Below are 25,777 nucleotides of genomic sequence, written 5' to 3'. Positions count from 1 at the left end.
TAGTTTAGTTTAGTTTTTTCACCTGCTTAGTTTTAAATTGTTCTTGGTATTGTCTTACTTAGATTTCGTTTTTAAGATTATTGTAATAAATCACATTTCAGGATAAAAAAATGCGCCTTGATTCCACAATTTGAACACAGTACAGATGTCATCACTGATCTTGAGAGTTCCGGGGGACAGATGGGGACAGAAACTACACTGGATTGTGTTGTTCCCCGGATGAGAAGTGAGAAGGGAAGAAAGTGTTGACAACTCCTTCGTGAGATTTTGACTGTAAAGGGTAGGGGAGTTTAAGGAGACCCAGAGGAGTGGACATGTGAAATGTCTTGTCTGAGATCACACAGCTGGTCAGCAATAAGGTTGAGTCTAGAACCCATTTGTGCATGTGACTATACCACACCTCATGAATCCTGCTTATCCTGCAGGCTCCGGGAGTCAGATGGGATGCAGAGCAGGGAATCACTCAGCTTACAGCAGCCCACGTTATGTGAGTCGTGAAGGAAAAGGTCTTGATGGGGTCAGGTGGGCTAATCACGCAAAGAGCTCATGAACCAGGGCATCTGGGTGGCTCAGCGGTTGAGGGTCTGCCTTCGACCCAGGTCTCGAACCTGGGATCCTGGGATTGAGTCTTGCAACAGGCTCCCTGCTTCTCCCTCTGCCTGTGTCTCTGCCCCTCTCTCTGTGTGTCTCTCATGAATAAATAAATAAAATCTTTAACCCCTCCCCCCCCCAAAAAAGAGCTTATGAACCACAGAGCATGTCTCCAACTGTGAAAGACCCATGAGATTTGAGAAGCAGTAACCAAAACGGCTCCACCGTTAGGGGATGAGAGACCTGTTGCCCCGGTATTTCACGGAGAAGGGCACAGGGTACACACACTGCCAGCTGCTTTCCCATGAGCACTGAGATCCCAGGACAAAAAGCTGGAGGTGCCATGCAAGCATCTCTGCCCACATTCCAGGGAATATGCCTGCTTTAGTCCCCTGGGCTCAGGACCCCAATTTTCCAAACATTCCTCTGGCCACAGCTCCTGAGCAAGAAATCACATCAGCTGTATCACAGGTGACATGAAAAAAACTCCAACTCAGTTTATTTCAAAAGGGCAGAGGTCAAGACAGGGAAATACTCAGAAACTGCATAGCTTTCCCGGGTACATCTGCCCTCTGAGACACTGGATACTTTGGCTCTAGAGAGCTGGCTCCAGGCCATTCCACTGAAATGATTTCTTTTATCTGGCTCTCCATACTCCCTGCGCGTGTGGCTCTGGGCTGCTAGCGGCACTGGCCACAGCCCCAGGATGTCCAGGTTCGACAACACCTGGGCCACTCTAGTTGATGTAGTAGACCTTGGGGGCATCGTAATAGGCACAGGTCATATAGTTCATGTTCCCAATGGGCCACCAGTGGTGGGGGTGGTAGGTGGCTGAGTAGGCAGAGGGCTGCGGTTGGACACAACTGAAGAGTGCCAGGCTCCGGTCCACAGCCACAGTGGGCAAGTAGAGCTGCAGCTTGTCCAGGAGGTGACCCGGCCAGAAGACATTGGGGTGAGTTCGCTGTGTACCCCTGGGCCTCTTCACTTCCAGCTTCCTGGAAAAGAAGAAGACAGAAGTTTGTCCTGCCAGACTAGCCAGGGCCCCGACTCCTGCCCAGCAGAGCAAACGAGCTGTGGCCAGAGTGGAGGTGTAGCCCACTGCTAAGCACTTCATTTCTACCTGGTAGGTTCTGTTATCCTGTCTACCTTACCAATGAGGACCTGAAGGCCTAGAGAGGATAAGTCATTTCCCCAAAGCCACACAGCAAGCAAGTGGCAGGGCACAGGCTTGACTCCCAATCTGCTGCCTCTAAAACCCAAATTCTTAAGTGTACACCATCTCTGCTCTAGAGGCATTTTATTTTATTTTATTTTATTTTTTAAAGATTTATTTATTTATTTATTTATTTATTTATTTATTTATTTATTTATTTATTTATTCAGAGAGAGCGAGAGAGAGGCAGAGACACAGGCAGAGGGAGAAGCAGGCTCCAAGCAGGAAGCCCGACATGGGACTCGATCCCGGGTCTCCAGGATCACACCCTGGGCTGCAGGTGGCGCTAAACCGCTGCGCCACTGGGGCTGCCCGGCATTTTATTTTTTATTTATTTTTTAAAAGATTTTATTTATTTATTTATTCATAAGAGACACACACAGAGAGAGGCAGAGACACAGGCAGAGGGAGACACAGGCTCCACGCAGGGAGCCCAATGCAGGACTCGATCCCAGGACCCCAGGATCATGCCCTGGGCTGAAGGCAGGTGCGAAACTGCTGAGCCACCCAGGGATCGCCCTCTAGAGGCATTTTAATGTGATGTTCAGAGTATAGCCTCTGGAGTCAGCATTGCTGGGTTCAAATCCCTGCTCCCCCCCTTAATAGATGTGTGATTTTGAATGAGATAAGTAATTGTTTCTGTACCTCAGTTTCCTCTTCTGTAAAATGGGTATGCTAAGAGCAGCTCTATAGGGTTGCTGAGAGGATTTAAATGAGTTAAAACATGGAACAAACCACAGCAGAGTCTGCCTGGCACTCTAAGTAGTCTCCTGCTTCTCAGTTCCTGGGCATTGAGCCCTAGATCCTGTGCACCATGCAACACACAGAGTCCCAGGCACCTCCTCCAAAGTGAGGCTAGTCCTCCTCCCACCCATCCCCTGCCAGAGTTGGATGATTGCTACAAACCTGGTGAACTCCTCAAACTCCTTAAAGTGTATCTTCCTGATTTTCTTCAATGTTTTCCTAGTGGATAAGAGAGATGGGTATCTTGTTATGAGAGGGGAAATCCAAGTTAATGAAGCCTCAGATAGTACATGGGGGTGGACCTATCTGGGAGAATTTCTAGAGAGCTGGCTCCAAAAGGAGAATTTCTTCTGCCTGAGGTGGGACCCTGACTCTGTCCTCTATGTTCCAGTGGGACACACAGTGGGCTTGGTCATCCAGGACTGAGCTCATAACCTGGCTGGCTGGATGGTGACTCCGGGCAGGTCACTTCTCTTTTCAGAGCCTCATGTTTCTTATTACCTAGAACAGAGATGTCCTAGGGTAGTTGAGAAATGCTCAATAATCTGAATTGTTTGGGAGTCCCTGACTCCCCCTGCCCCTGCCAGGGCTGAATCCTGCTTTTGGAACAAGGGTGGTAAAAACTAACTCCCCAGATCTTGGGCCTGGCAGACGTCACTAATTGACCACAGGCAGCACTCTTTCCCAGCAGGCCTGCATCTGGCCTCAGAACCTTTGATAACACAGTTCACGTAGCAAGATAAAACAAATCTCCATCCCTACCCTTGGGAGCTGTGGCCTTTATCCTTTAGGGCTGTGGTCTACCTAAGCATGGATGAGAGTCCCTTTCTCAGGTTCCCACCCATTCCCTAGCTTCATGGAGCAGAAATGGGTGTAAGCCACCCAGGGACTGAAAGGCAGTCACTAAGTGGTCAGAAAGGACCCTCTAGACCACCGCCTGCCTGGCTCATGCTTGGCTCTTCCTAACCAGGGTTGTGGCCAGGCCCATCTGCAGGCCTGTCCTTCAGTCAAGAGCATCCTGATGGGGCAGGGTAAAGCAACAACCATCATTGCTCCCAAGGGCTAGCAGCCACACACTGTGCTAGGAAGTTATATACATTTCTCATCTAATCCTCACTGTGTGTGGTAGACGCCGGTGTGCTCATTTAACAGAAGAAGAGCTGAGGCTCAAACAGTAAAAGCATCTTGTCTATTTAACCTGCAGCCTGTCTGATTTCTGTTTGGCTCTGCTGCATCCTATCCCAGTTGTTCTGGCCACACTGCCCCAGTGGGCAACTGGCAGTGTTCCAGAATGTGGCAAGTTCCTTGTCCCCTCCCTGCTGTGATCAGCTGGCCCCTCCTCATCCCACATTAGCCCCATCCCTCCTTGGGGAGGATGCTGCTCATTCTCCAATCTGCAGTCACCAATAGATGCTGCCTCATAACCTGCCCATGGGTCACCTCCTTCCAAAGAAGGACATTTCCTTAGAGAGGACTCAGGTTGGTCTGAAGCTCAGAGACAGGCCCCAGTGCAGAGTTCTTTTGTCTGCCTAAGGGCTGCAAGCCCACCTCTTGCCAGAGAAGACAGGACAAAGAAGGGGCCCCACTGCCACCCCTGTCTTCTGTACAGCCCCTGACAGCTGCCCCATGATTTATGAAGGGGCCTCCCTATTTCTCAGAGGAGTCCCTCTTTTTAATCTCTTCTAGAGAACATGAGATCATGTAGGATGTGGTTGGGAGAGTAGCTGTATGGGGATGAGGCAAGGAGGCTGCTCCCCTCAAACATGTGCCAGGAGTGACACTGGAAATTGGCCAGTCCTTGGTGACCAGTTGGGTTGGACGTTCTGGGCATGCTTGGACACAGGCATTGGCATAACACGACACCCCGGTATGGTACATCCCACCCCCAGAGCAGAGAAAGCAGCAGCAGGATAGAAGGCAAATGGCAGGAGAGATAGGGGGTCTGACACTCAGCTTGTCAGTCTTCTTAGCCCCAGCCTCGCTGAAGCCCTGGAGTTTGAGCAGGGCCAGATTTGGACTGAAGATCTTCAAGTCTGAGTAGTAGCCTCCCGGCTGTCGGATTGGGCGCACCTGGTCCTTCTGGAAAATGATCTTGTCCCCCGGGTACAGCAGGGCTGTAAGCAGCAAGAGAAATGTGACCTGTCAGCCCAAGAAGACCCCTCTCTGCCCTGAGCCTTTGGGGCAGAGGGAAGCTTTTTTTTTTTAATCAACATTTTTATTTGGAAAGATTTTTCTTATATACATTTTATTTTATTTTTTAAAGATTTAACTTATTTATTCACGAGACACACACACATACACACACACACACAGAGAGAGAGAGAGAGAAAGAGAGAGAGAGGCAGAGACACAGGCAGAGGAAGGAGCAGGCTCCATGCAGGGAGCCCGACGTGGGACTCGATCCCAGGTCTCCAGGATCACACCCTGGACTGAAGCCGTTAAACCGCTGAGCCACCGAGGCTGCCCTCTTATATACATTTCAAACATTTTATGTTTAAACAATTGTAGATTCACAGGAAGTTGCAAAAGGAGTGTTAGAGGGTCCCTTAGACTCTTCCCCCAGTGTCCTCCAGTGGTGATGTGGCATAGAACCCCCGAGCAATGTCAGGAAGTGGGGGGGGGCACCATGCTGCTGTCTGGACTAGAGATGGGAGTTTGTTTATAACCAAGTCAGCCATGGCCTCAAGGCCTGGGTGCAGTTAAGATGGAGCAGAAGGGCCCACACCCCACTCCATAGGGGTGGTGCTGGTCAGGAGCACACAGGAGGGGAGAGTCACCCAAGTCTTCACTAGGTGAACTTAGACCTAGTTCAGGGCAGTTTTCTCCTTGCCTAGAATCAGTCTCACAGATATCCTCAGGAGACCGCTTTAAGAAATCTGAGCACAAAAAACACTGGGCAAGGGGCTCTCTCTTCCTGCAGCCACTGAGCAGTGCTTGTGCCAAGATGGTAACACATGACTAGCTCATATTCTAGAAAAAGTAATGGAAAGTTACACTCCAGGTTATTAAAGCTGGATATCTGGGAGGAGGGCAGTGACTGTGCAGATAAGAAGGGAGAGGGAAGGGGGATATGCAACATCATCATTTTAAAAAGGCATACAAAAATAAAGTAAAATAAAATAAAATAAAATAAAATAAAAAGGCATCTAGGTTTTTTTTTTTTTTTTTTTTTAAAACTACATTTAGGGCAGCCCGGGTGGCTCAGAGGTTTAGCGCCGCCTTCGACCCAGGGCATGATCCTGGAGACCTGGAATGGAGTCCCACATCAGATTGCATGGAGCCTGCTTCTCCCTCTGCCTGTGTCTCTGCCTCTCTCTGTGTGTCTCTCATGAATAAAGAAATAAAACCTTAAAAAAAAAATTACGTTTAAAGGGATGCCTGGGTGGCTCAGTGGTTGAGCATCTGCCTTTGACTCAGGGCATGATCCCGGGGTCCGGGATTGAGTCCCCCACATTGGATCCTGCCGGCAGAGAGCTTGCTTCTCCCTCTGCTGTGTCTCTGCCTCTTTCTCACTGTGTCTCTCATGAATAAAAAATAAAATCTTAAAAAAAACCCTGCATTTAAAGGTAGTTAATAATTTGCATGATGTTATTTACATAATAATTTGCATAAATGATTTTGTGTAAATGGAAATGAAAAAGGTCTGTGAAAGGACAATCTTTAAATATTAACGGTGTCAACTCAAGCGGGGGAGCATTTTTGTCTTTATGTTTTCAAAACAACTTAAGTTAGCAAGTATTATCTATAAAATTGGGGGGGATTGCAGAGAAAAACAATAAAACTGTATTCACTGGGGAGAGGGAAGTGCCCCAAAGTTTTAGAACTCTGGCCATTGAGCTTGACACCTGGATTCGGAACCCACCAAGCTCTAGTCTAGAACACAGACCCGGAAGTCCCAATGGAAGTCCCAATGTTGGAATTTCTTTAGTCACAGCAAAGCAGGCTTCTCTCATAGAGACAGCCAATAGATAGTGGCCAGGACAGTGGTCAGACATGGACTGGAGTTTTGTCCAACTAAAACCCACAGATGCTCCTGTGTTCCCAGGAGTGTGAGATCCTGCCAGCAGGTGAGGTTCACAGACTCAGGAACTAGCAAAAGCTAGCAGTGGAGGGAATCAGTAGTGGTTCAGTGTTCTGGTGGGCACAAAGGAGGCACATGCAGAGGCAAGACCTAACCCACAGCACAGTCCAGGGAGCATGGGTGGCAAGCCTGCCTGCCGTTAGCTGCAGCTCCACCACCAGCCAAGACGACACAACCAGGGAAGGTGAGGCTCCCCGAGGAAGAAGGAAGGAAGGATAATTTGGCAAAGAGTTAGTGTCCAGAGCTGCTGGATTTCCAGCCCAGGTGGGCAGCAAGTGGCCGCCCAAGTGAGGAGGTGCAGCATGCACAGGAGACAATGACCACTTAGGTTGGTTTGCCTATATTTCTGAAGGCTTTGGGCCACACGCTGTTGGGCAGACCTGTTATGGGCTGAATGGTATGTCCCCCTCCTGCCCCCCACCCTGCCAAATTCATATATTGAAGCCCTAACCCTCCGTCCCCCCAAAACCTCAAAATTTGTATTTGGAGAGAGGACCTTTCAAGAGGTGATCAAGCTAAAATGAAGGTGGACTCAAATTTGATCTGACTGGTGTCCTTTTAAGAGGAGATTTGGACATAAGAGAGGCATACGGGGCATGAGGGCATCATATAGAGGAGAAACCATGTGATGAGGCAGCAAGACCGTGGCCATCTTATGAACCGAGGAGAGAGGCCTCAGGAGAAACCAGACCTGTCAGCACCTTGATCTCGGACTTCCAGCCTCCCAGAGAGTGAGAAGACAAATTTCTGTTGCTTAAACCACCTGGTCTGTGGCATTTTATAGTGGCAAATTAATGCAAGAGCCTGGGTTCTATACATTGTACACTTGTTTCCCTCTCTCTCCAGAAAAAGATGGAGAATAGTCAGTTGTGACTGTTAAGTTGTTCTCGGGTGAGTCACACCACCTCTGTGTCCCTCTGTCTCTGAAAGCCACACTTCCCAGTTTGGCTATGGCTCCTTCCTATGAAGTTCCTATTGGGAAACCTCTGCCCTGGAGTACAGCTTGCTCTTCTGTGTTTTTATTTATTTTTATTTTTAAAAAATATTTTATGTATTTATTCATGAGAGACAGAGAGACAGAAGCAGAGACACAGGCAGAGGAAGAAGCAGGCTCCCTGCAGGGAGCCTGTTGTGAGACTTGATCCTAGGACCCGGGGATCACAATCTGAGCCGAAGGCAGATGCTCACCCACTGAGCCAGCCAGGTGTCTCTCTTCTGTGTTTTTAAAGCACACATAGGGACCTGCTTTTTACATTTATAAATTCACAAATTTGGGGGGCCAGCATTGCTGCGTGGTCACTGGGGGGCTTATGGGGCACTCCCCCATCCCTGTTTCTCAGAGGCACATGCTCTCCCCACACATGAGGAGGGTTCAGATCACCTTGGATATATGGAAACACGATTCTCCGTCACACATGGGGTGAGACCAGTGTGGAAATCTCATGGCCTGGTCCTGTGGTCCAAGCAGAGAGCAAAGGGCCTCAGCAGAACTTGTCCCCTGGTGCATTCCTACGTCCATGTTGCAGAAGAACCAAGAAATAAACCTGACCTAGGGAAGTGGTTTTGGAAAGCCCAATACAGAGGTTATCACTTCTATCAAATATTCCTCTTTGAAATTGGATTGTTCCTTTTTTTTTCTCTAAAGATTTTATTCATTTATTATCACACACACACACACAGGCAGAGACACAGGCAGAGGGAGAAGCAGGCTCCATGCAGAAAGCCTGACATGGGACTTGATCCTGGAGACCCTGGGCTGAAGGCGGCGCTAAACCAATGGGCCACGGGGGCTGCCCAGGATTGTTCCTTTTTGCTCAACTTCAGGACTCCTGTTTAGAAGGCCCAGTAAGCTCAGTTGGGGAACCCAGACCTCTAGGCCTGTGGGGCCTATGTACCTCCAGGATTCTAGAAATCCCATCTACCAGCAAAACAGACTGGGCTGTTGCCCCTCTCCTCTCCTCTCCTTCCTTCAATGGCCCCACCACAGGCCACAGCAGTTCAGCTGCATGAAAGTCAACTGGGTAAGGATAAACCTCAGGCAGATGCCACCCTTGCCTGGGTTCTGGGCCCTGTTGGCCACTTCCCAAGGGCCAGCTCCCAAAGTCCTTACCTTTCATGAGGACATCCTCCGTCAGCGGGATGCCGTAGTACTCACAGAGCTTGCAGCACTGCAGGTAGACCAGAAAGTTGTCCCTGCGGGACATGTTGATGAGCTCTTCCATCTCCCCTCGGATGGTGGACGGGAGGCAATGCTCATCCAAGTGCTTATTCCCACTGCGCACCAAGCGGCACCGCTCCATGTACTGGATGGAGGGGATCTTGAGCTGCAAAGAGAATAGAGGTTGTTGGCACACACTTTCCCTTCACCTTGTCTTTTTCTTCCTGACCAGAAGGCAGATGTGCAGCCTCATCTCCCTCTCCCCCATGAGGGGAAATGGCAAAGAATGCAGGGTGGGACCAAAGCTCAGACCCTGAAGTCAGGGACTTGGGAGAAAAATCACACATGGTCAAGATTACACCTGAAGAGCACTTGAATGGTTAAGGCATGCAGTTCTGTGTGCACAGCTCCATACATGGATGTGCACACATCACTGTATCATGTGTACAGTAAGGTACAATGTGGATGCCCAATGAAATATTACATCCATGCGTTTGGCTGCACTGCAATTTAAATTAGTGTAGACATCTGTGCCTTTGAGGTGGAAGCCAAACACCAAGGATGGCAGAGCAAAGTAGAAGAGGCCTGGGCAATGTGTAGCCACTTTTGGCCTTCCTATTTATTTATTTACGAGGAAATACAAATCTATCTTTTTTGCAGCATCTAACACCAGAATCAGCAAGGTACAATTCACAGGCCACAGCACCTGTTTTTATAAAGAAAATTTTATTGGAACACAAAGCCACTCATTTGCTTAGTAGTTGCAGTCTGTGGCTGCTCTTGTGTGCCAGTTGCCACAGAAATGATAAAGCCCTGAAGTCTAAGATTTTTATTTATCCATTTATGAGAGACACACAGAAAGAGGCAGAGACATAGGCAGAGAGAGAAGCAGGCTGTCCCGGGGAGCCCAATACAGGACTCAATCCCAGAACCTTGGAATCACAACCTGAACTAAAGGCAGATGCTCAACCACTTCATCTGGGGGCCACCCACGTGAAGCCCCAAAATCTAAACCATTTGTTGCCTGGCTCTTGACAGGCAAAGTTTGCTGATCCCTGCCCAAATATGTTGGGATTTCCTTCTTATGCAAATGAATCAGATCTTAGTTGAAAGAGCACTTATAATGCCTAACATTTTATTATATATAAGTAAAATATTATATTTAATACATAATTGATATATTATTAAAACTTAATATAATATATTTCTATACTTATTCTATATAATAAAATACATATTTATATATGGTATAATATTAAGATTGTCTGCCTCCCTGAAGGGGGTCTGTTTTGTTCTCTGCAACACCTAGAAGAGTGCCTGGCACATTGCTGTCTCTCAATAAATATTTGTTGGGTGAATTCATTCATGCCATCCATTCTTCCTTCACTGGTCATGTATTTCTGGAGTGCCCACTCAGTCGCAGGCCCTGGGCCTGGCACAGGGATTCCAGCTGTGGCGAAGACATGGCCCTCAGCCCTGGTCTCAGGATGCAAAGTAACAGTTAAAGAATGGGAGGAGGGGAACATAATCTCATGATCTCATTTCATCTTCAGAGAAATCTCATGAGGTAGGTGTTGTTCTCATGATCGGATGAGGGAACACAGAGGTAAGGAAGCCTACTGCCGGGAGTTTCCCAGCCCCAAGGTGCAGTGGACTCGAACCCGATCCTGTCCAGACACCATGCCCCATGCCCTTCCCGTTGGCCGGGGTACCTTGTGCTGCCGCTTCCTCTCACGGTACCGCTTGCCAACATCCTCCATCTCCTCCAGAGTCAACGGCCGTGCCTCCATCTGGGTGTCAACCTCAGGCACAGTCAGCAGGTCCATCTTGGGAGGCTGTGGGGCGAAACCCACCTGCTTCTTGGCTGGACTCTGCGGGGAAATTCTGTGCTTGGTGGATCTGTGATCTGAAAGGAAAGAGAGACTGAGAGGAGGCCCAGCTCAGGAACCCACCGAGCAGTTAACTGATGTGACCACACAGGTGCGGGCAACCCCTCTGCTCACTTCCCACACGGCCAGTCAGCGCAAACTGAGATGGACCTTGAAGGTATCCCTTCTCTAGGTCTCCGGCTGCTATTGGCCTCCCTCGGGCAAGGCCGCCTGCTCCCTCACCTGCACCACAGCCCCAGCCTTCCCATTGCCATTCTCATTCTCTAGCATCCTGTTTCCATCAAATAGCAAATAGGACCTTTAAAAAATAGAATCACATTCCCCTGCTTAAAACCCTCTACTGGGGGGACACCTGGGTGGCTCAGCAGTTGAGCGTCTGCCTTCAGCTCAGGGTGTGATTCTGGGGTCCTGGATGGAGTCCCACATTGGGCTCCCCTGCAGGGAGCCTGCTTTTCCCTCTGCCTGTGTCTCTGCCTCTCTCTGTGTGTCTCTCATGAAATCTTAAAAACAACAACAACAAAAAAACCCTCTACTGCCTTCTCACAGCATTCGGACTAAAACCCAGAATCCTCTTCCTAGTCTGCGAGGCTCTGCAGAATCTGGCCTCAGTTCAACATCCACCAGCTCCATCTCCTTCTGCTCACTCTGACTTCTTTCTGCCCCCTGAAAACTTCCCCGAATCAGGGCCTTTGCCTTTGCAGTTCCAATCTGCTAGGATGCCCTCCACCAGAATGACTCCTCATCAGTCATTCAAGTGTCAGCTCCAAGGGCCGCTTTGCAGAGAGGCCTTCCCTGACCACCACTCCCTCACTCTGTCCTATTGTCTTCAAAGCATTAATCCCAGTTTCTAGGAGTGTGCCTGGCATGTAGCAGGTGCTCAACAAAGATCTGAATGAATGAAAGCCTCTCATTGCCCTTGTCTGGTTCAGGACCAAAATGTCCCAGACTGAAATGAAATCGTGGCCCAGCCATCGTCTAGTGGCCCAGCACCTTTTAGTTTTGAGACTATAGACGAGTGGCTCAGCGTCTCTGAACTTCAGCTTCCTCCTTGTAGAGCGTGAAATGGAGCTCTGATTTCCAGGGACTTTTTTTTTTAATAAATTTATTTTTTATTGGTGTTCAATTTACCAACATACAGAATAACACCCAGTGCTCATCCCGTCAAGTGCCCCCCTCAGTGCCTGTCACCCATTCACCCCCACCCCCCGCCCTCCTCCCCTTCCACCGCCCCTAGTTTGTTTCCCAGAGTTAGGAGTCTTTATGTTCTCTGTCCCTTTCTGATATTTCCCACACATTTCCTCTCCCTTCCCTTATATTCCCTTTCACTATTATTTATATTCTGATTTCCAGGGACTTGAAGGATAATCTGAGCTACTGCTGTGGGTAAGCTAGCCAGCCTCAAATGCAACTACTTTCTTTTTTTATTTTATTTTTATTTTTTTTGCAACTGCTTTCTGTCTTTGATCTGGGCACCCAGATTCTTCATGCTGCTCCCCCTTTAAGACAAGCTAAAGATACCCAAGTCTTCTTACCCTGCCCACTGCTGCTGTCCAGGAGTAGGGGTTCAGCGATGACACTGAGTGGTACCATGCAAACAAATACCTGCTCTTGGCTTCAAGCCTGTTTACTGGAAAATAATAGGCCCCAAATACCTTTGCTGCAAACATGCATTGTGGTGCACTGTGATCATTCACTAAATGGTTCACAGACAACTGAATGGATAATGGTGAACTTTGATCATTTATAATGAAAAGGCAAAAAGAGCATGGATGGGAAAGCATGCCCAACTCCAGGCAGCTAGGAGCATGTGCTGGACACAGAGGGTGCTAGAGATTATGACTGTGGGTGATGACATATGCAAGAGGTGACTGGGGGGTGCTCAAGTTCCCTGCCTGGGTCTGTGGGCTTCTGCCCAGTAGCTCGTTGAGACTAGAGGGCGGAAATCTGGGCTGTATAGTGGGTGAAGCTCTCTATGGCAGCTGCCCACTGCCTCCAAAAGGGCCAACCAGTGAGGACACTGAGCTCCCAGCTCAGTGGTACCTGAACTCCAGAGGCCCTGCCCCAAATCTTCACTGAGGCAAGGGAGCCCTTCCACTACCTTCACCCCCAGGACTCTCACATGACCCCAGAAAGGGTGAAGAATGCCCCACCCAACATGTCTGAAATGAAACTCCTGCCAACCTGATGGGTGGGGGCAAAGCAAGATTTAATTTAGAAAAAGAAAGAGGTTATATTTGGAGATACATTATATTGTTAGAATTGTTTTTTTTTAATTTTATTTTTTATTTATTTTATTTTTTATAGAATTGTTATTATATGTTATATTTAGTTACATTTGGGGAAGGCTCTGGAATGGTGGGTGGAGGTTTAAAGGAGGGCTTTAATTTTATCTGTTGTTCAATTTTAATTTTTTTTAAACAACAGTGGCATTAAGCTATAAAGAACCATGATGCACCCTTGTGCTGTAGAGTAAATTCATAGCCAGTGCCAAGGCTAGTCCATTTCCTTTTTTTTTTTTTTTTTTTTAAATTTTATTTATTTATGATAGGCACACAGTGAGAGAGAGAGAGAGAGAGGCAGAGACATAGGCAGAGGGAGAAGCAGGCTCCATGCACCGGGAGCCCGACGTGGGATTTGATCCTGGGTCTCCAGGATCACGCCCTGGGCCAAAGGCAGGCACTAAACCACTGCGCCACCCAGGGATCCCAAGGCTAGTCCATTTCCAATTTGCCTCTGTACTATATCTGGACAGATGTGGTTCTATAAGCACATGGCCTAGCAAGTGGAACTTGCGCTGTGCACAACTCATACAACTATTCACAGCAGCCCTGCTAATATCCCCAATAGATGATCAAAGTAGACTTTCCAGTAAATTCTAAACGTGTTAATTCTTGTTTCTGAATTTTAGTTAACTTTTTATCAGTAAAATATAGATTGATAGTAAGAAGGCATTGGGCCCACATTCCAATGGAGAGGCTTTCTGTTCTGGTCAGATCTCAGTCTATTAGGTAAGCTTTGGTGGGCTGAAACCACCTTTTGAAAATTTTCCCTTAAGGACAAGGGCTGGGCCTCATTCATCTTTGAATGGACGTGGTAGCTGGGCACTCAAGAGAATATCTACTCCTCAGTTGATTGCTAGGCCTGGGGATTCCAGAGGCTTGGCCCACCTATGGTAAGCCAAAGTTGGAGAACATACTCAGGAAGTAAGTCAAGTCTGCCTCTACCATGCTTGCTCCCAGGATGGGGAAGTGGAGGCATGCGGGTGGAGGGGATACATACATTCCCTTCCAGTTGACAGGGTGCTTCTTTGATGAGCTAAAGACCACTGCTTGTAGGTGTTGAACAAGATGTCTGTGGTGATGTTGTTGTGCTTTCCCAGAGAGCTGAGATAGATCACTATATCTTCCACTTCCTGGTTTTTCAGAGGGACTCCAACCTGCGGAGAGAAGAGAAGCCACCAAGGTGGGCAGGCTCCAATCCAAACATCCTGCCAGTATGGCCAAAGCCATACCAGCTGGCCCCACCTCTCCTCTCCTATCTAGTTTCTAGTTTCATCATTGCCATTCCCAGCTCACACCCAAGGCCCAAGGCCTCTGCCGCAGGAGCTCATAGCCCTTTCCCAGGCCCTGAACACACTCTGCACTTTCTCACACTCTGCCTTTAGTTAGGCCTTTCCTTCTTCTATCTGAAGAACTCCTATCCCTCCTTGAAAACCCAATCCAGATAAGCCACCATCTTTGCAGAGCCTGCTACTTCTTCCTTCTGGACCACCACCCCACTCCATAGCAATGTCAATGACAGTTTTCCCAAACTGGATTGGAAAAAGGGTTTCACATCTACCATCCTTGTCCATGAGAAACGCATAAGCCTCCCTTAACTGAAGTAAGACAGGATCAGAAATACAATACATGTTACTCTTTGAAGGACCATGAGCATCTTTGTAGGAGGATAATGCTTGCCAGCAATTCCAAATATTCAAGAAGAAGAGTTTTTTTTTTAAAACACTTTTAAAAGAGAGAGGCAGAGATACAGGCAGAGGAAAAAGCAGATTCCCCACAGGGAGCCCGATGCAGGACTCGATCCCAGGACCCCAGGATCACACCCTGAGCTAAGGGCAGACACTCAACCACTGAGCTACCCAGGCGTCCCAAGAAGAGTTTTAAAGGAAATATAATTTTGTTCTGTAGCTTCTTTAGACCGCAGTCATCGTTCATTGAGCTTTCCTTAAAGAGGGTCAGAACTCTCCTGCTATGAAAGGGCTTAATGTTAAAAAAACCCCTTGTTGTTTTTTTAAATGTTTTGAAATGTTCATATAAGTACATGTCACGAAACAATAGTGTGCAAACTGGTGATGATTTAAAACCATAAAAGAGGGGGATCCCTGGGTGGCTCAGCAGTTTAGCGCCTGCTTTCGACCCGGGGCGCAATCCTGGAGACCCCAGGATCAAGTCCCACGTTGGGCCCCTGGATGGAACCTGCTTCTCTCTCTGCCTGTGTCTCCGCCTCTCTCTGTGTGTGTCTCTCATAGATAAATACATAAATAAAATCTTTAAAAAAATATTCAAAAACCGTAAAAGATGTAACAGTCCGCTTCCTAAAGTGTTCTGTAAAGGTAATTTGTATTCAAAGTATATAAAAGCTTAATTCATCCAGGCCAGAGGTCAGCAAACTTTTTTCTTTTTTTTTAAGATTTTATTTTATTTAATCATGAGAGATACAGAGCAAGAGAGAGAGGCAGAGACACAGGCAGAGGGAGAAGCAGGCTCCATGCAGGGAGCCCAATGTGGGACTCGATCCCAGGTCTCCAGGATCACGCCCTGGGCTGCAGGCGGCACTAAACCACTGAGCCACCCAGCAAACTTTTTTCTACAAAGGGCCAGATGGTAAATATTTCAGGCTCCATGAACCATACGATCTCTGTCATAACTACTCAACTCTGCCATTGTAGCATGAAAGCAGCCATGACAATACATACAAATGAGTGTAGCTGCATTCCAATAAAACTTTACTTACAACAACAGACGCTGACTGGATCTGACTTCTGGGCCATAGTTAGCAGACCCCCTACTAGACCAATAGAACTTTCTGCACTGATAGGAATGTTCAATATCTGTGATCCAATAGAGGAACTGCTCACCACGTGTGACTACTGAGCACTTGAAACATGGTTGGTGCAACTGAGGAACTGGATTTTTGAATTTTATTTATTTATAATTATTTAAAATTTTTGGATAGCCAGTGAAAGTGTGGCCCGTAGAGTAGTGCCATAGACATCGCTGGGAGCTTGTTAGAATGCAGCAGAGAGGTACTGAGTCAGAAGCTGAGGTCAGAACAAGACCTCTAAGTGATCATATGCCAGTGACAGTTGGAGAAGGTCTTGAAGTTTCTAGAGGCAGGATTGGAGGCCCAGCAATCTCTGTGCTCAGTTCTGGGGTCCAATGGGCAAGACAGTGATTCCTTATGCAGCTGACTGCTTATGGTTATGGGGTTTGCTCTGGAGACTTTTCACTCAGGTAAGGGCTTTTGAGGTCAGATGCATGCAGAGGTGCTTTTAGGGGTCTGATATGGCCACAAGTTATGCCACATTTTCCAAACTGGCTTTACAAGTAATAAGGCTGAGTGTGCTTGGGTGGGTCAGCCAGTTAAGCATCTGCCTTTGGCTCGGGTCATGATCTCAGGGTCCTGGTATGGAACCCTGCACTGGGCTTCCTGCTCAGAGGGGAGTCTGCTTTTCCCTCTCCCGCTGACCTTCACTATCTGTCACTGCCCTTCACTCTCACTCTTACTCTCTTTCTCTCTCTCAATTTCTCTGTCTCTGTCTTGCTCTGCTCCATCTCTCCCAAATAAATAAATAAAATCTTAAAAAAAAAAAAAAACAAACAAAGCAAACAAGTAACAAAGCCAATGGTTTGAGCTCCCTATGCCTACTTTTCAGCTGGTCCAGGACCTGGGTGGAGGCAGCAGTGGGGGCAGGTGCATGGACATCTTCCCCAACTCGGGCCAGCCCAGAGGGAGCACGGGAGGCACTTACCGCCTTCAGAGCCACAATGAACTCCTCCCTAGAGATCCTCTGGCTCTCGCTCCTGTCCCCCTTGCTAAATAACTCCAGAATCTTGATCTTCCGGCTGTGCAGGTAGGAGTACAAGGCTGACAAGGCAGAGGGCTTGGGTAGTCGGAGCTGGGGCACAAGTCGGCAGGAAGGCCGGTGGCTCTTCTGCAAGAGGCAAGAGAGTGGCACAGAGGGGAGAATTCAGGGGAGACGGGCCGCTGGCAAGGGGTGCCTGGAGTTAGACCAAACAGGGAGAAGGGAGGGCTGAGCCGCTTCACAGTGACAGTAAAATGGAGTGCAAGGAGCATTGGATTCAGGGCAATTGCATTTCGCCAGGGATACTTTGCATCTCTGGCCCTACACTTTCCCATCAGATACAAGAAGGTTGGACATTATGAGAGCTAACATTTCATTCCTACCCATATCTCTCCTGTTAGGCAAGCCAGGGTTATATTCCCACTGGGATCTCAGTGCACCAAACACATGCCTCTGTCTGGAGCCACATGGGGCTCTCTGATCTTCCCACCTCCCAGCCTTTGCTCCTGCTGGGCTTCCTGCCCAGAATACCTTTCCTTCCTTCTCTACCTGTCCAAATCCTAGTCTTTCTTTAATTCCAGGTTAATTTGGGATATTTCAGAATAATGCTCTCTTACCTTGGTGCAGCACCTGACAGCTTACAAAGGGCTTTTCTGTTCCCTAGTTTATAGATCTGTGTTTGGGATCTACCTCTATTAATTGCCTTTAGAAAACTGGTCTTCAAACTGATATGTCTGCCTGCCCTATTAACATGTGAATAATCTTGAAAGCAAGAAGATGCCTTATTTAAATACATACCCTTACCCCTCCTACCCCTCCCCAGTATGCCTACTGAGAAAGCACCTACAGCTCTAGGCAGATAGGCAGTCATTGTCTGCTAAACGGATGAATGATGCTTTAAATTAGGTATTAGGTATGGCTTCCCCTTTTTACAAATGAGAAAACAGGTTCAGAGAAGTGAAGTGATGTGTCCAGGGGCACACAACACTTATGCAGTAGGGCTGGATTTCTAACCCAAATCCAGCACATATTCATAGACACTGCTGCTGTTAGGAAGGGTGTGAAATATGGGTTTCACCTATGAAATATGGGTTTGGACTCTGATTACACCAAGGACTGACTCTGACATCAGTGAGATGGCAGTAGTAATCAAAATGGCAAACAATATCAAGTGCTCTCTCTATGGCTGGCACTGTCCAAGGTACTTTATATAAATTCATCAATTTAGACATCACAGCAACCCTAGGAAGTAGGTACAAAGGTTATTTCCATTTAATAGATTGGGAAACTAAGGCCCAGATCATAGAGCTCGGAAGTAGCAAGAGCTAGGTTTAAACCCAAGTTATCGGGATCCCTGGGTGGCGCAGCGGTTTAGCGCCTGCCTTTGGCCCAGGGTGCGATCCTGGAGACTCGGGATCGAATCCCACTTTGGGCTCCCGGTGCATGAGCCTGCTTCTCCCTCTGCCTGTGTCTCTGCCTGTCTCTCTCTCTCTCTCTCTCTCTGTGACTATCATAAAAAAAAACCCAAGTTATCTGACCTCTTATCCCACTTCATACGAATGGGGAGAAATTTCAAATGTTCACATAACAAGGAAATGTCACAGAGAGCAAGCACTGGGGGATGAGGGCTTTGATACTGACTTCCATTGACTACCTCTATGGGTCTGAACAATTGATGGGTCTCACTGAGCTTCTGTATTTATAAAAGAGAGTTCTTCCTTTTTCTTCCAACCTCAAAACTGTGATTCTCCCAGTAGCTCTAGGAGCACCTGCTTGGCATGTATAGGCCCTCAAGATACGTGTCTTGAACAAATGAATGAACAATGAGTATTTTAAAAGGCCCCATAGATGAAATGCCAGGAAGGATCCCTCCTAGGGTGGTCTTAAGATATGGTTGCAAATTCTTCAACTCCTTCCTTCTGAGATAGAGTCTGATTCCCCTCCCCTTGAGTGTGGACAGTACTTAATGAATTGCTTCTGACAAATAGAATATGGTAAAAGTGATCATGTGATTCTCCTAAAACTAAGATTTCCTGAGATGAGGTCACAAAAAGGCATTTCAGCTCTCTACCTTGCTCTGTCCCTTGGACCATTCACTCTGGGAGACTCTGCCTGCTGTGTGGTGAGGCTGTTCAACAATCCTATGGAGAGGTCCTTGTGGCCAGGAACTGAGGTCCCCCTGCCAACAGCTGCGTAAGTGAGCTAGTCTGGAAGCAGATCTTCCTGCCTCAGTCAAGCCTTCAGAGGTCTGTGGTGCACGCCAGCAACTTGAGATGAAACACTTAGCCAGAGAAACCAGTGAAGCTCCTCCTAGATTCCCAACTCTCAGAAACCATGGGATAATAAACATTTGTGGCTTTAATGCTTGGGGGCATTTGTTATGCAGCAACAAATAACCAATACACTTACTTTTTGGGACTTCTCTATGTTCCTCTTTGAAATGGGGTGAATGATCCCTACCCTGCCTAGTCTGAGGGAATGAAATGACAGTATGCCCCTAACGCCTTCAGTGTCTTCATCAGCAAATGGGGCTGCTTACCTTGGTGGCTCTGGTAGGAGTTAGATGGGCCACCAACTGGGCCTCATGCTCCTTCTGGATCATGTATAAGACCTTGGCCTCTGAAGGGGTGAGGCAGGGCTTGTTCTGCAGCCACCTCTCTATGTTGCCAAATGACTCCAGATTCTTCCGAAGCTTCAACCTCTGGCTGAGCCAGGTCTTCGCATCCTCTGGCTGCCCTTGGATGTCCCCAGTTCCCAGGGCTTTGAAGCTGGAGATTGGCTGTGGGGGGGTCTGGGGTTGGGCCATGAGATTGATGGGTATCGGATCCTCTTTTTGAGGCAAGATGATGATCCTCCGGCGGCTCTGAGGCAGGTGGAAGTCCTTCTGCTTGAACTGCTTGAAGCAGTGAGCAATGACCAGTTCAGGATCGAAGATGGGGTCCATGGTGGCATTTTCATCATCACTGGAGGTCTTAGAATGGCAGAGCTCTTGGGGGGTGGGGGGAATAGTGTTAAGAGGTGAATTTCTTTCAGGAAGAGGACTAACAGAGTCAGGAAAAGAAAAATGCTACAGCACCAGGCTGGGTGACAGGACATCTGGGTTCCAGGCATGGCTTTCTCATTGTTTGCTATAATATGATCGCATATTCCTGATGGCAGGCATTATGCTAAGCACTTTATGTGCTTTTTCTTATTTGATGTTATGCCTCCCCACCCCAACCCCACCCCAGTACTCCTTATTGGCAATCAGAATGATCTTTTTAAAAATTTTTTACTTATTTGAGAGAGAGAAAAAGAGAGAGAGAATGAGTAGGGAGAGGGGCAGAAGGCGAGAGAGAGAGAGAGAGAATCTTAAGTAGGCTCCACGCCCAGTGTGAGCCCCATATGGGGCTCAGTCTCACAACCCTGAGGTTATGATCTGAGCCGAAGCCAAGAGTTGGACACTTAGTGGACTGAGCCACCCAGGCACCACCAGAATGATCTTTTAAAATTGCCATTCTGGGGGGATGCCTGGGTGGCTCAGTGGTTGAGCATCTGCCTTTGGCTCAAGTCATGATGCCAGGGTCCTGGGATCCAGTCCCACATCAGGGACTCCGTGAGTGGAGCCTGCTTCTCCCTCTGCCTATGTCTCCGCCTCTCTCTCTGTGCCTCTCATGAATAAATAAAATCTTTTTTTAAAATGTCATTTTGGGGGCATCTGGGTGGCTCAGTTGGTTAGGTGCCTGACTTCTGCTCAGATCACAATCTTTGGGTCTGAGTGGCTCAGCAGAGAGTCTGCTTCTCCCTCTCCCTCTGCCCCCTACCCCCACTCATGCATGCTCTCACTCTCTCTCAAATAAATAAATTAAATCTTTTAAAAAAATGCCACTGTGATTTGGTTTGATCATTGAGCAGATGATGACTTGCTTCATGGCTGTATCTTGGGCAAGTTACTTAGCATGTCTGTCTCAATTCTTCATGATAAAATGGGAAGAAAGAGGGTACCTACTGTACTGAAGTGGTGGAGATGGTTAGAATCAGTCCATTTTAAAGGTGCTTTGTTCATAGTAAGTACACAGTGTTTTTTTTTTTTTATGTACTTATCCTTCACCTGTTTTGAAATCCTTCTATGACTTTCAGAGTAAAGTCTCATGACCCTGCTCTGCCAACCCTTCCCACCTCATCACTTGCCTATCTTTCCTGACTATATCCCAGATGCCTTGACCTTCTCTTAGTGATCCCTGAATGGTCCAAGCTCCATCCTGCCTAAGGATTTTGCATGTGTTGTTCCATCTGCTGGAAATGCTCCCTCCCCCATCCATCCCCTCCTTACTCCTCATCCTTAGACCACATGCTACCTCTCCAGCTCCCAAGCTCTGTTATGTCCTCATGTTATCTCTGCATAAACCTATACTTTTCCTTTGGACCACTTATCACAGGTATGTAAAATAGGTGGCCCTTGTGCCTAATGAGGCTTGGGGTCCTTTGTTTTGTTTGACATATTCCTTAAAAATTTCCAGTTTGAGTTACTTTAGGCTGGGGCATGTCCTCTCCAGTCTGCCATACCCCCACCATTCTCTATTGTCTCACATGCAGATGAGGTCACTTATTAAGTGCGTGCTTCAACCAGACATTTGTGTTTGAAATTCCTGGTGCAATTGCTTGGTTGTTTAGTTTTTCAATAGACTACGGACTACGGACTGGGACCTCATCTATCGTGTTCCCTGCTGAAGCCCCAGCACCTCTACTTGCCAACATATAGAGGGAGCTCAGGAATTATTTGGTGAATGAGTGGATGTCAAATGGGCAGACATAATAGCTCTATAATTATATCATTTTACAGACTAAGGCCCAGAGAGGCTCAAGGTCACACAGTTGATTAGTAGCAGAGCTAGGGTAGAGCAAATGAATAACAGATATGTTCTAAAATTCAGAAGGGATATAGCATTATTATTAAAAATATTATGACCATATTTTCCTTCTAAAACCCAAACTCCCCTGCTTTAAAACCCTTTCATTGCCTCCAAAATAAAATTCAATCTCCTTAACCTAGCTCCACCTGACCATCCACCTCTGCCAGCCCCTCTAATGGGCTCCTTCTTTTGTTCCTTCTGGACTCACCCTGTCTTTGTGCCACAAACTGAGCTGACTATGGTTCCTTGGTTCCCCCTTGTCCTGACCACATGCCGTTTCCTTTCTCTGGAATGCTCTACGAGACTTAGGTTAGGCATCACCATTCCCTGAATCCTTCCCCTGCCATGCCCTCTCTGGGTTCTCACAGTGCCCATACTCATCCCCATCATAGCATTTACCATATTTTTCTGGATGAAGATGCTTTCTGAGTCTTTCTCTCCCAACAGTCTGTGAGTTTTCCAATGGTAAGGAATGTGTCTTAGTTCCTATGTATCCATGGTGCCTAGCCTGGCACAAAGTGAACATGCAGGACATTTGTTAAGTCTCCTTACAATGCCCATGTGTTTCTTTCATGGTCAGGAAATAGTGGGTCTACATCAATGTGAACAGAGGTGAGTGCTTCTTAGCACCGATTTATCATTTCTTTGAGGACAAGATGCTACAACTGAGAATGTAGCCATTCATCAAACCAGCATTCACTGAGAATCATCCAGTACTTGGCATGGCCAGGTGCAGATCCAAATGAGGCTGGACGCTCAACCACAGTGTGCAGGCATGGGACAAGGTGGGGTTACCAGAAGGGTAACCAGATGCTTTCAGTTGGGGGAGAAATGCTGATGGAGGGACCCAGAAGGTCATCATGAAGGAGGAGGCATTGGCTTGTGCCTTCAAGAATAAGCCAGATTTCAAGGGGTGGAGGGGCCTGTGTGGGGAATGGTCAGGAGTAGGGTTTGGGGATTTTAGGGTTACTAAATAGTTCTGTAAGTTGGAAGCACGTTGTAGATGAAGGAGGAGGTTAATGGTAAGTAAAGTTGGAATCATCTTGGATGCCAGATTAAGGAGTTTAAACTTTATCATGTTGACTATGGGAACATACTCAAAATACGCGACTTCCTGGCCTTGTCACTGCCACTTGTGCCCTCCTTAGACCCCCAAATTCATGATCTTCCCTTAGCCAGAAGAATGACTCCCTTAAATGACTTCACTGAAATGGCTCCTCAGTACCCTTATAATAAACAATGGCCTACACCAGTCTATATACTTCAGCCCTGCTCCTACTTCTCCTTGATCTCCCCCACCTCTCTCCCCCTTATTCACTTTGCTCCAGCTGTGCATGTCTGCTCTCTCTTTGTCCAACTCTCCTAGCTCCATCCCAACTTGGTTTTGGCATTTGCTGTGCCCTCAGAAGGTCATGGGATTCCCCAAGATATTCACCATATAGTTCTTAGCCCAAGTGCACTCCCCTCAAATTCACCCTGACTACTCTATCAAAGGTCACATGCCCACCACACCATGGAACTTCCATTCTAGTGATCTTTGGGGTCTTGTGTCCATTGATAGGAAAGATAGATGGGCTCTTACAATGAAAGAGATCACCACATAGTTGTGAGTAGAGACTGTAAGAATGTCCCCAAGGGATTGTGAGGACAGCTTTCAGAGGCTAGCTAGTCCTGTTGCCTCCCTAGGTCAGAGAACTCTTTCTGCAATGACCCTGGCAGATTTTGCCTTCACTTGCACACACCTCTGGTGACAGGGAGTTCTCTACTTTACCTTCTGGATGCCTAATTCTGATTGCTAGAAAAGACTTCCTTATATTGACCCAAAATTTGTTTTCCTGGAATTTCTACCCCTTGGTCCTAATTCTCCCCATTGGTGCCCCAGAGAACACATTTGTTCCCTCTTTGTGGGGACAGCCCTTTAGGTATCTGGAGACAATTCAGTGCTCTCAAAATTGTTTGTCTTAGCTCTGATTCAAATCTCTCCCTAAGTTCCATCCTACTTCTCTAGCCACTTGCTATTTGGCTCCTCTTTTCCTGCCCACCCCTTAAAATTGGTGCCTTCCAGGTTTACACCTGGGCTTGCTTTTTTATTTCTCCCTTCCTTCCTTCCTTCCTTCCTTCCTTCCTTCCTTCCTTCCTTCCTTCCTTCCTTCCTTCCCCCAAACAATCTGTCCTCTACTCTCATATTTCTGTGGCCTTCTATATGCTGAGGACACCTGTACCAATATTTATGACTTGAAATTAGCTCTAACTTTCTACATATATTTGCTCCTAAAGGCTCTCCACTCAGATGGCCTACAAATATCTCAGACTCAACCAACTAAGACTACGCTGGTCTCCATGTCCCGTCTCCACTGAATTTGTTCCTCCTGTTAGGTTCCTCATCTTTGTGAAAGGTACCTCCATCTCTGGGTCACCCTAGCTACCAACCTGAGCATCATCTTTGATTGTTCTTTCCGTGTTCCCTGTCAACCAGCCCCTACATCCCTTTAGTCCCCTCTAGCCTGGCCACTGTCCCTCACCTCTCAGTATCTTTGGTCTGGACATTTCGGACAGCCCCATATCTCATCATTCTGTGCTTCCAGCATTCCAAGTCTGCCAATTCATTCTGCATTCGCTGATGCCATTCCCCAGTGGCTCCTCCATCTCCTGGCTCACAAGATCTTCCACAATCTCCTCCCTTCTGACCTTTCTCACCTCTCATCCCCAGCAATACTCAAACTACCAGCAGTTTCCTGAAGACACCATATGTCTGAGCCTCTCTGCATGTGGTTCTGTTAGCCTGGAACACCTTTCCTCTCCCTTTTGGCATGGAGAACTCCTTCTATCCTTAAATGCCAGTATAAAGATCTCTTCCAGAACCTTGGAACTGTTCATCCCCATCCTCTACATCTAGCAGATCTCCTAGTTTTGGGTGTCAGCCCCAGATCTGGCATCCACCCCTTCTTCTGTAATTATTCATTTATCTGCCTGCCCTTCACCTCTGAAGTTGGAGGGCTTTGCAGCAGAGGGCTATCGTGTAAGGTTTGAAGACTGATGGTTTTCTCCATGATTCTTCTCCAGGACCCAACACATTAATATCCAATGGAGAAATGGGGCAGAGGCCGGGCCAGAGAATGTGGATGTCTTTCCTTGGGCACAAGGGTTGGGCCTCTTATTTCAGACCAAGGCAACTTGGCCCACTCCCCCAGCCTGGGCATGGAAATCTGACAAATGTGCACGACCTGCCCCTGACTCCCTGACAACCTCTTACCCAGAGTGGGGACGGCACAATGAGATATTCATTCCCGTCCTTGCCCTCGCCCCACTTGCACGCGTCTGCAAGGTGCTGCTTCCCGGGGGCTTACCGAGCAGCGGCAGGAACAGAGCCTCATACGTTTCATAGGAATCGTAGTCCATGCTCACAACGTGGGGAGCAGGTGCTGAAGAGTGTGCGTGAATGTGTGTGCGTGTGTGTTTGTGCTTGCTTGCGCTGGCGTATCGGGATTACCAAAAAACAAATTCCAAATTCTGCAGGAGACTCAAATGGCAAGCTTGGAAGCAGCTGTTGCCAAGACTACAGACGCTCTGCGCTGATTGGCTGAGCGCTGCCACGCTCTCATAGTCCGAGGGAGGGGGAGGGTTGAGGGACGGACCCTCCCACTCCCAAACGCCGCGTAACCCTGCTCCTTTTGTGGGTCCCGGGAGGCAGTCGGAGCCGTGCAGAATTCCTGGCTTGGCGAAAGACAGGATATCTTAGTATGGCCCAGTAGTTCCCGAATCTGGAGTAATAAATCCCTGGTTTTCCTGAAAACTGTAGGATCTTCAGCCGGTCTCCACATCTTTCATTTTCATCCAAGAAACAACCCCGGCCTCCTCCAGAGGGGTTGTAGGAACCCAAGAGTTTTGGCCAAATAGAGGCAGTATGCTTTGCCCCCTAATGACAGGGTGCTATGGTTTGGAAATACAGAACCTGATAACAAGAATATTAATAATATACACTTGAGATGCCCATCAACAGATAAATGGATAAACAAAATGTGCTCTGTCCACACCATGGAATGTCATAAAAAAGAGTGAAGTACTGATGCATGCTACCACACAGATGAACCTTAAAAACGTTAAGCGAAAGAAGCCAGACACAA

The 25,777-nt window shown here is 47.6% G+C and overlaps 1 protein-coding gene across 1 annotated transcript; it reads right to left on the bottom strand.

Annotated features, from left to right (window-relative positions):
- Positions 1-1,211: 1,211 nt before the first annotated feature.
- EFCAB12 (EF-hand calcium binding domain 12) lies at positions 1,212-25,052 on the bottom strand. The gene is made up of 10 exons (XM_055344618.1): positions 25,001-25,052; positions 19,301-19,749; positions 18,859-18,873; positions 16,708-16,887; positions 13,956-14,112; positions 10,500-10,693; positions 8,740-8,953; positions 4,503-4,662; positions 2,711-2,767; positions 1,212-1,586 (listed from the first exon to the last, which is right to left on the bottom strand). The coding sequence occupies exons 1-10, from the start codon at positions 25,050-25,052 to the stop codon at positions 1,328-1,330; spliced, it is 1,737 nt and encodes a 578-aa protein (XP_055200593.1). The 3' UTR covers positions 1,212-1,327.
- Between the last annotated feature and the right edge of the window lie 725 nt (positions 25,053-25,777).

The sequence above is a fragment of the Nyctereutes procyonoides genome, unplaced genomic scaffold, assembly GCF_905146905.1.
Source record: "Nyctereutes procyonoides isolate TBG_1078 unplaced genomic scaffold, NYPRO_anot_genome, whole genome shotgun sequence".
Lineage (NCBI taxonomy): Eukaryota > Metazoa > Chordata > Mammalia > Carnivora > Canidae > Nyctereutes > Nyctereutes procyonoides.
The sequence above is the reverse complement of the archived record's forward strand: the minus strand, read 5'-3'. Positions and strand labels throughout refer to the sequence as shown.

Bases quoted from the DNA above. Each gene is read 5' to 3' on its own strand.
- EFCAB12 (XM_055344618.1), bottom strand. From the start codon at position 25,052: ATGGACTACGATTCCTATGAAACGTATGAGGCTCTGTTCCTGCCGCTG. The intron at 10,694-13,955 runs GTATGTATCCCC...CTTTCCTTTCAG, and splicing joins CCTGTCAACTGGAAGGGAAT to ATCACAGATCCACCAAGCAC. The intron at 4,663-8,739 runs GTAAGGACTTTG...TGCTGCTTACAG, and splicing joins GGAGGATGTCCTCATGAAAG to CCCTGCTGTACCCGGGGGAC.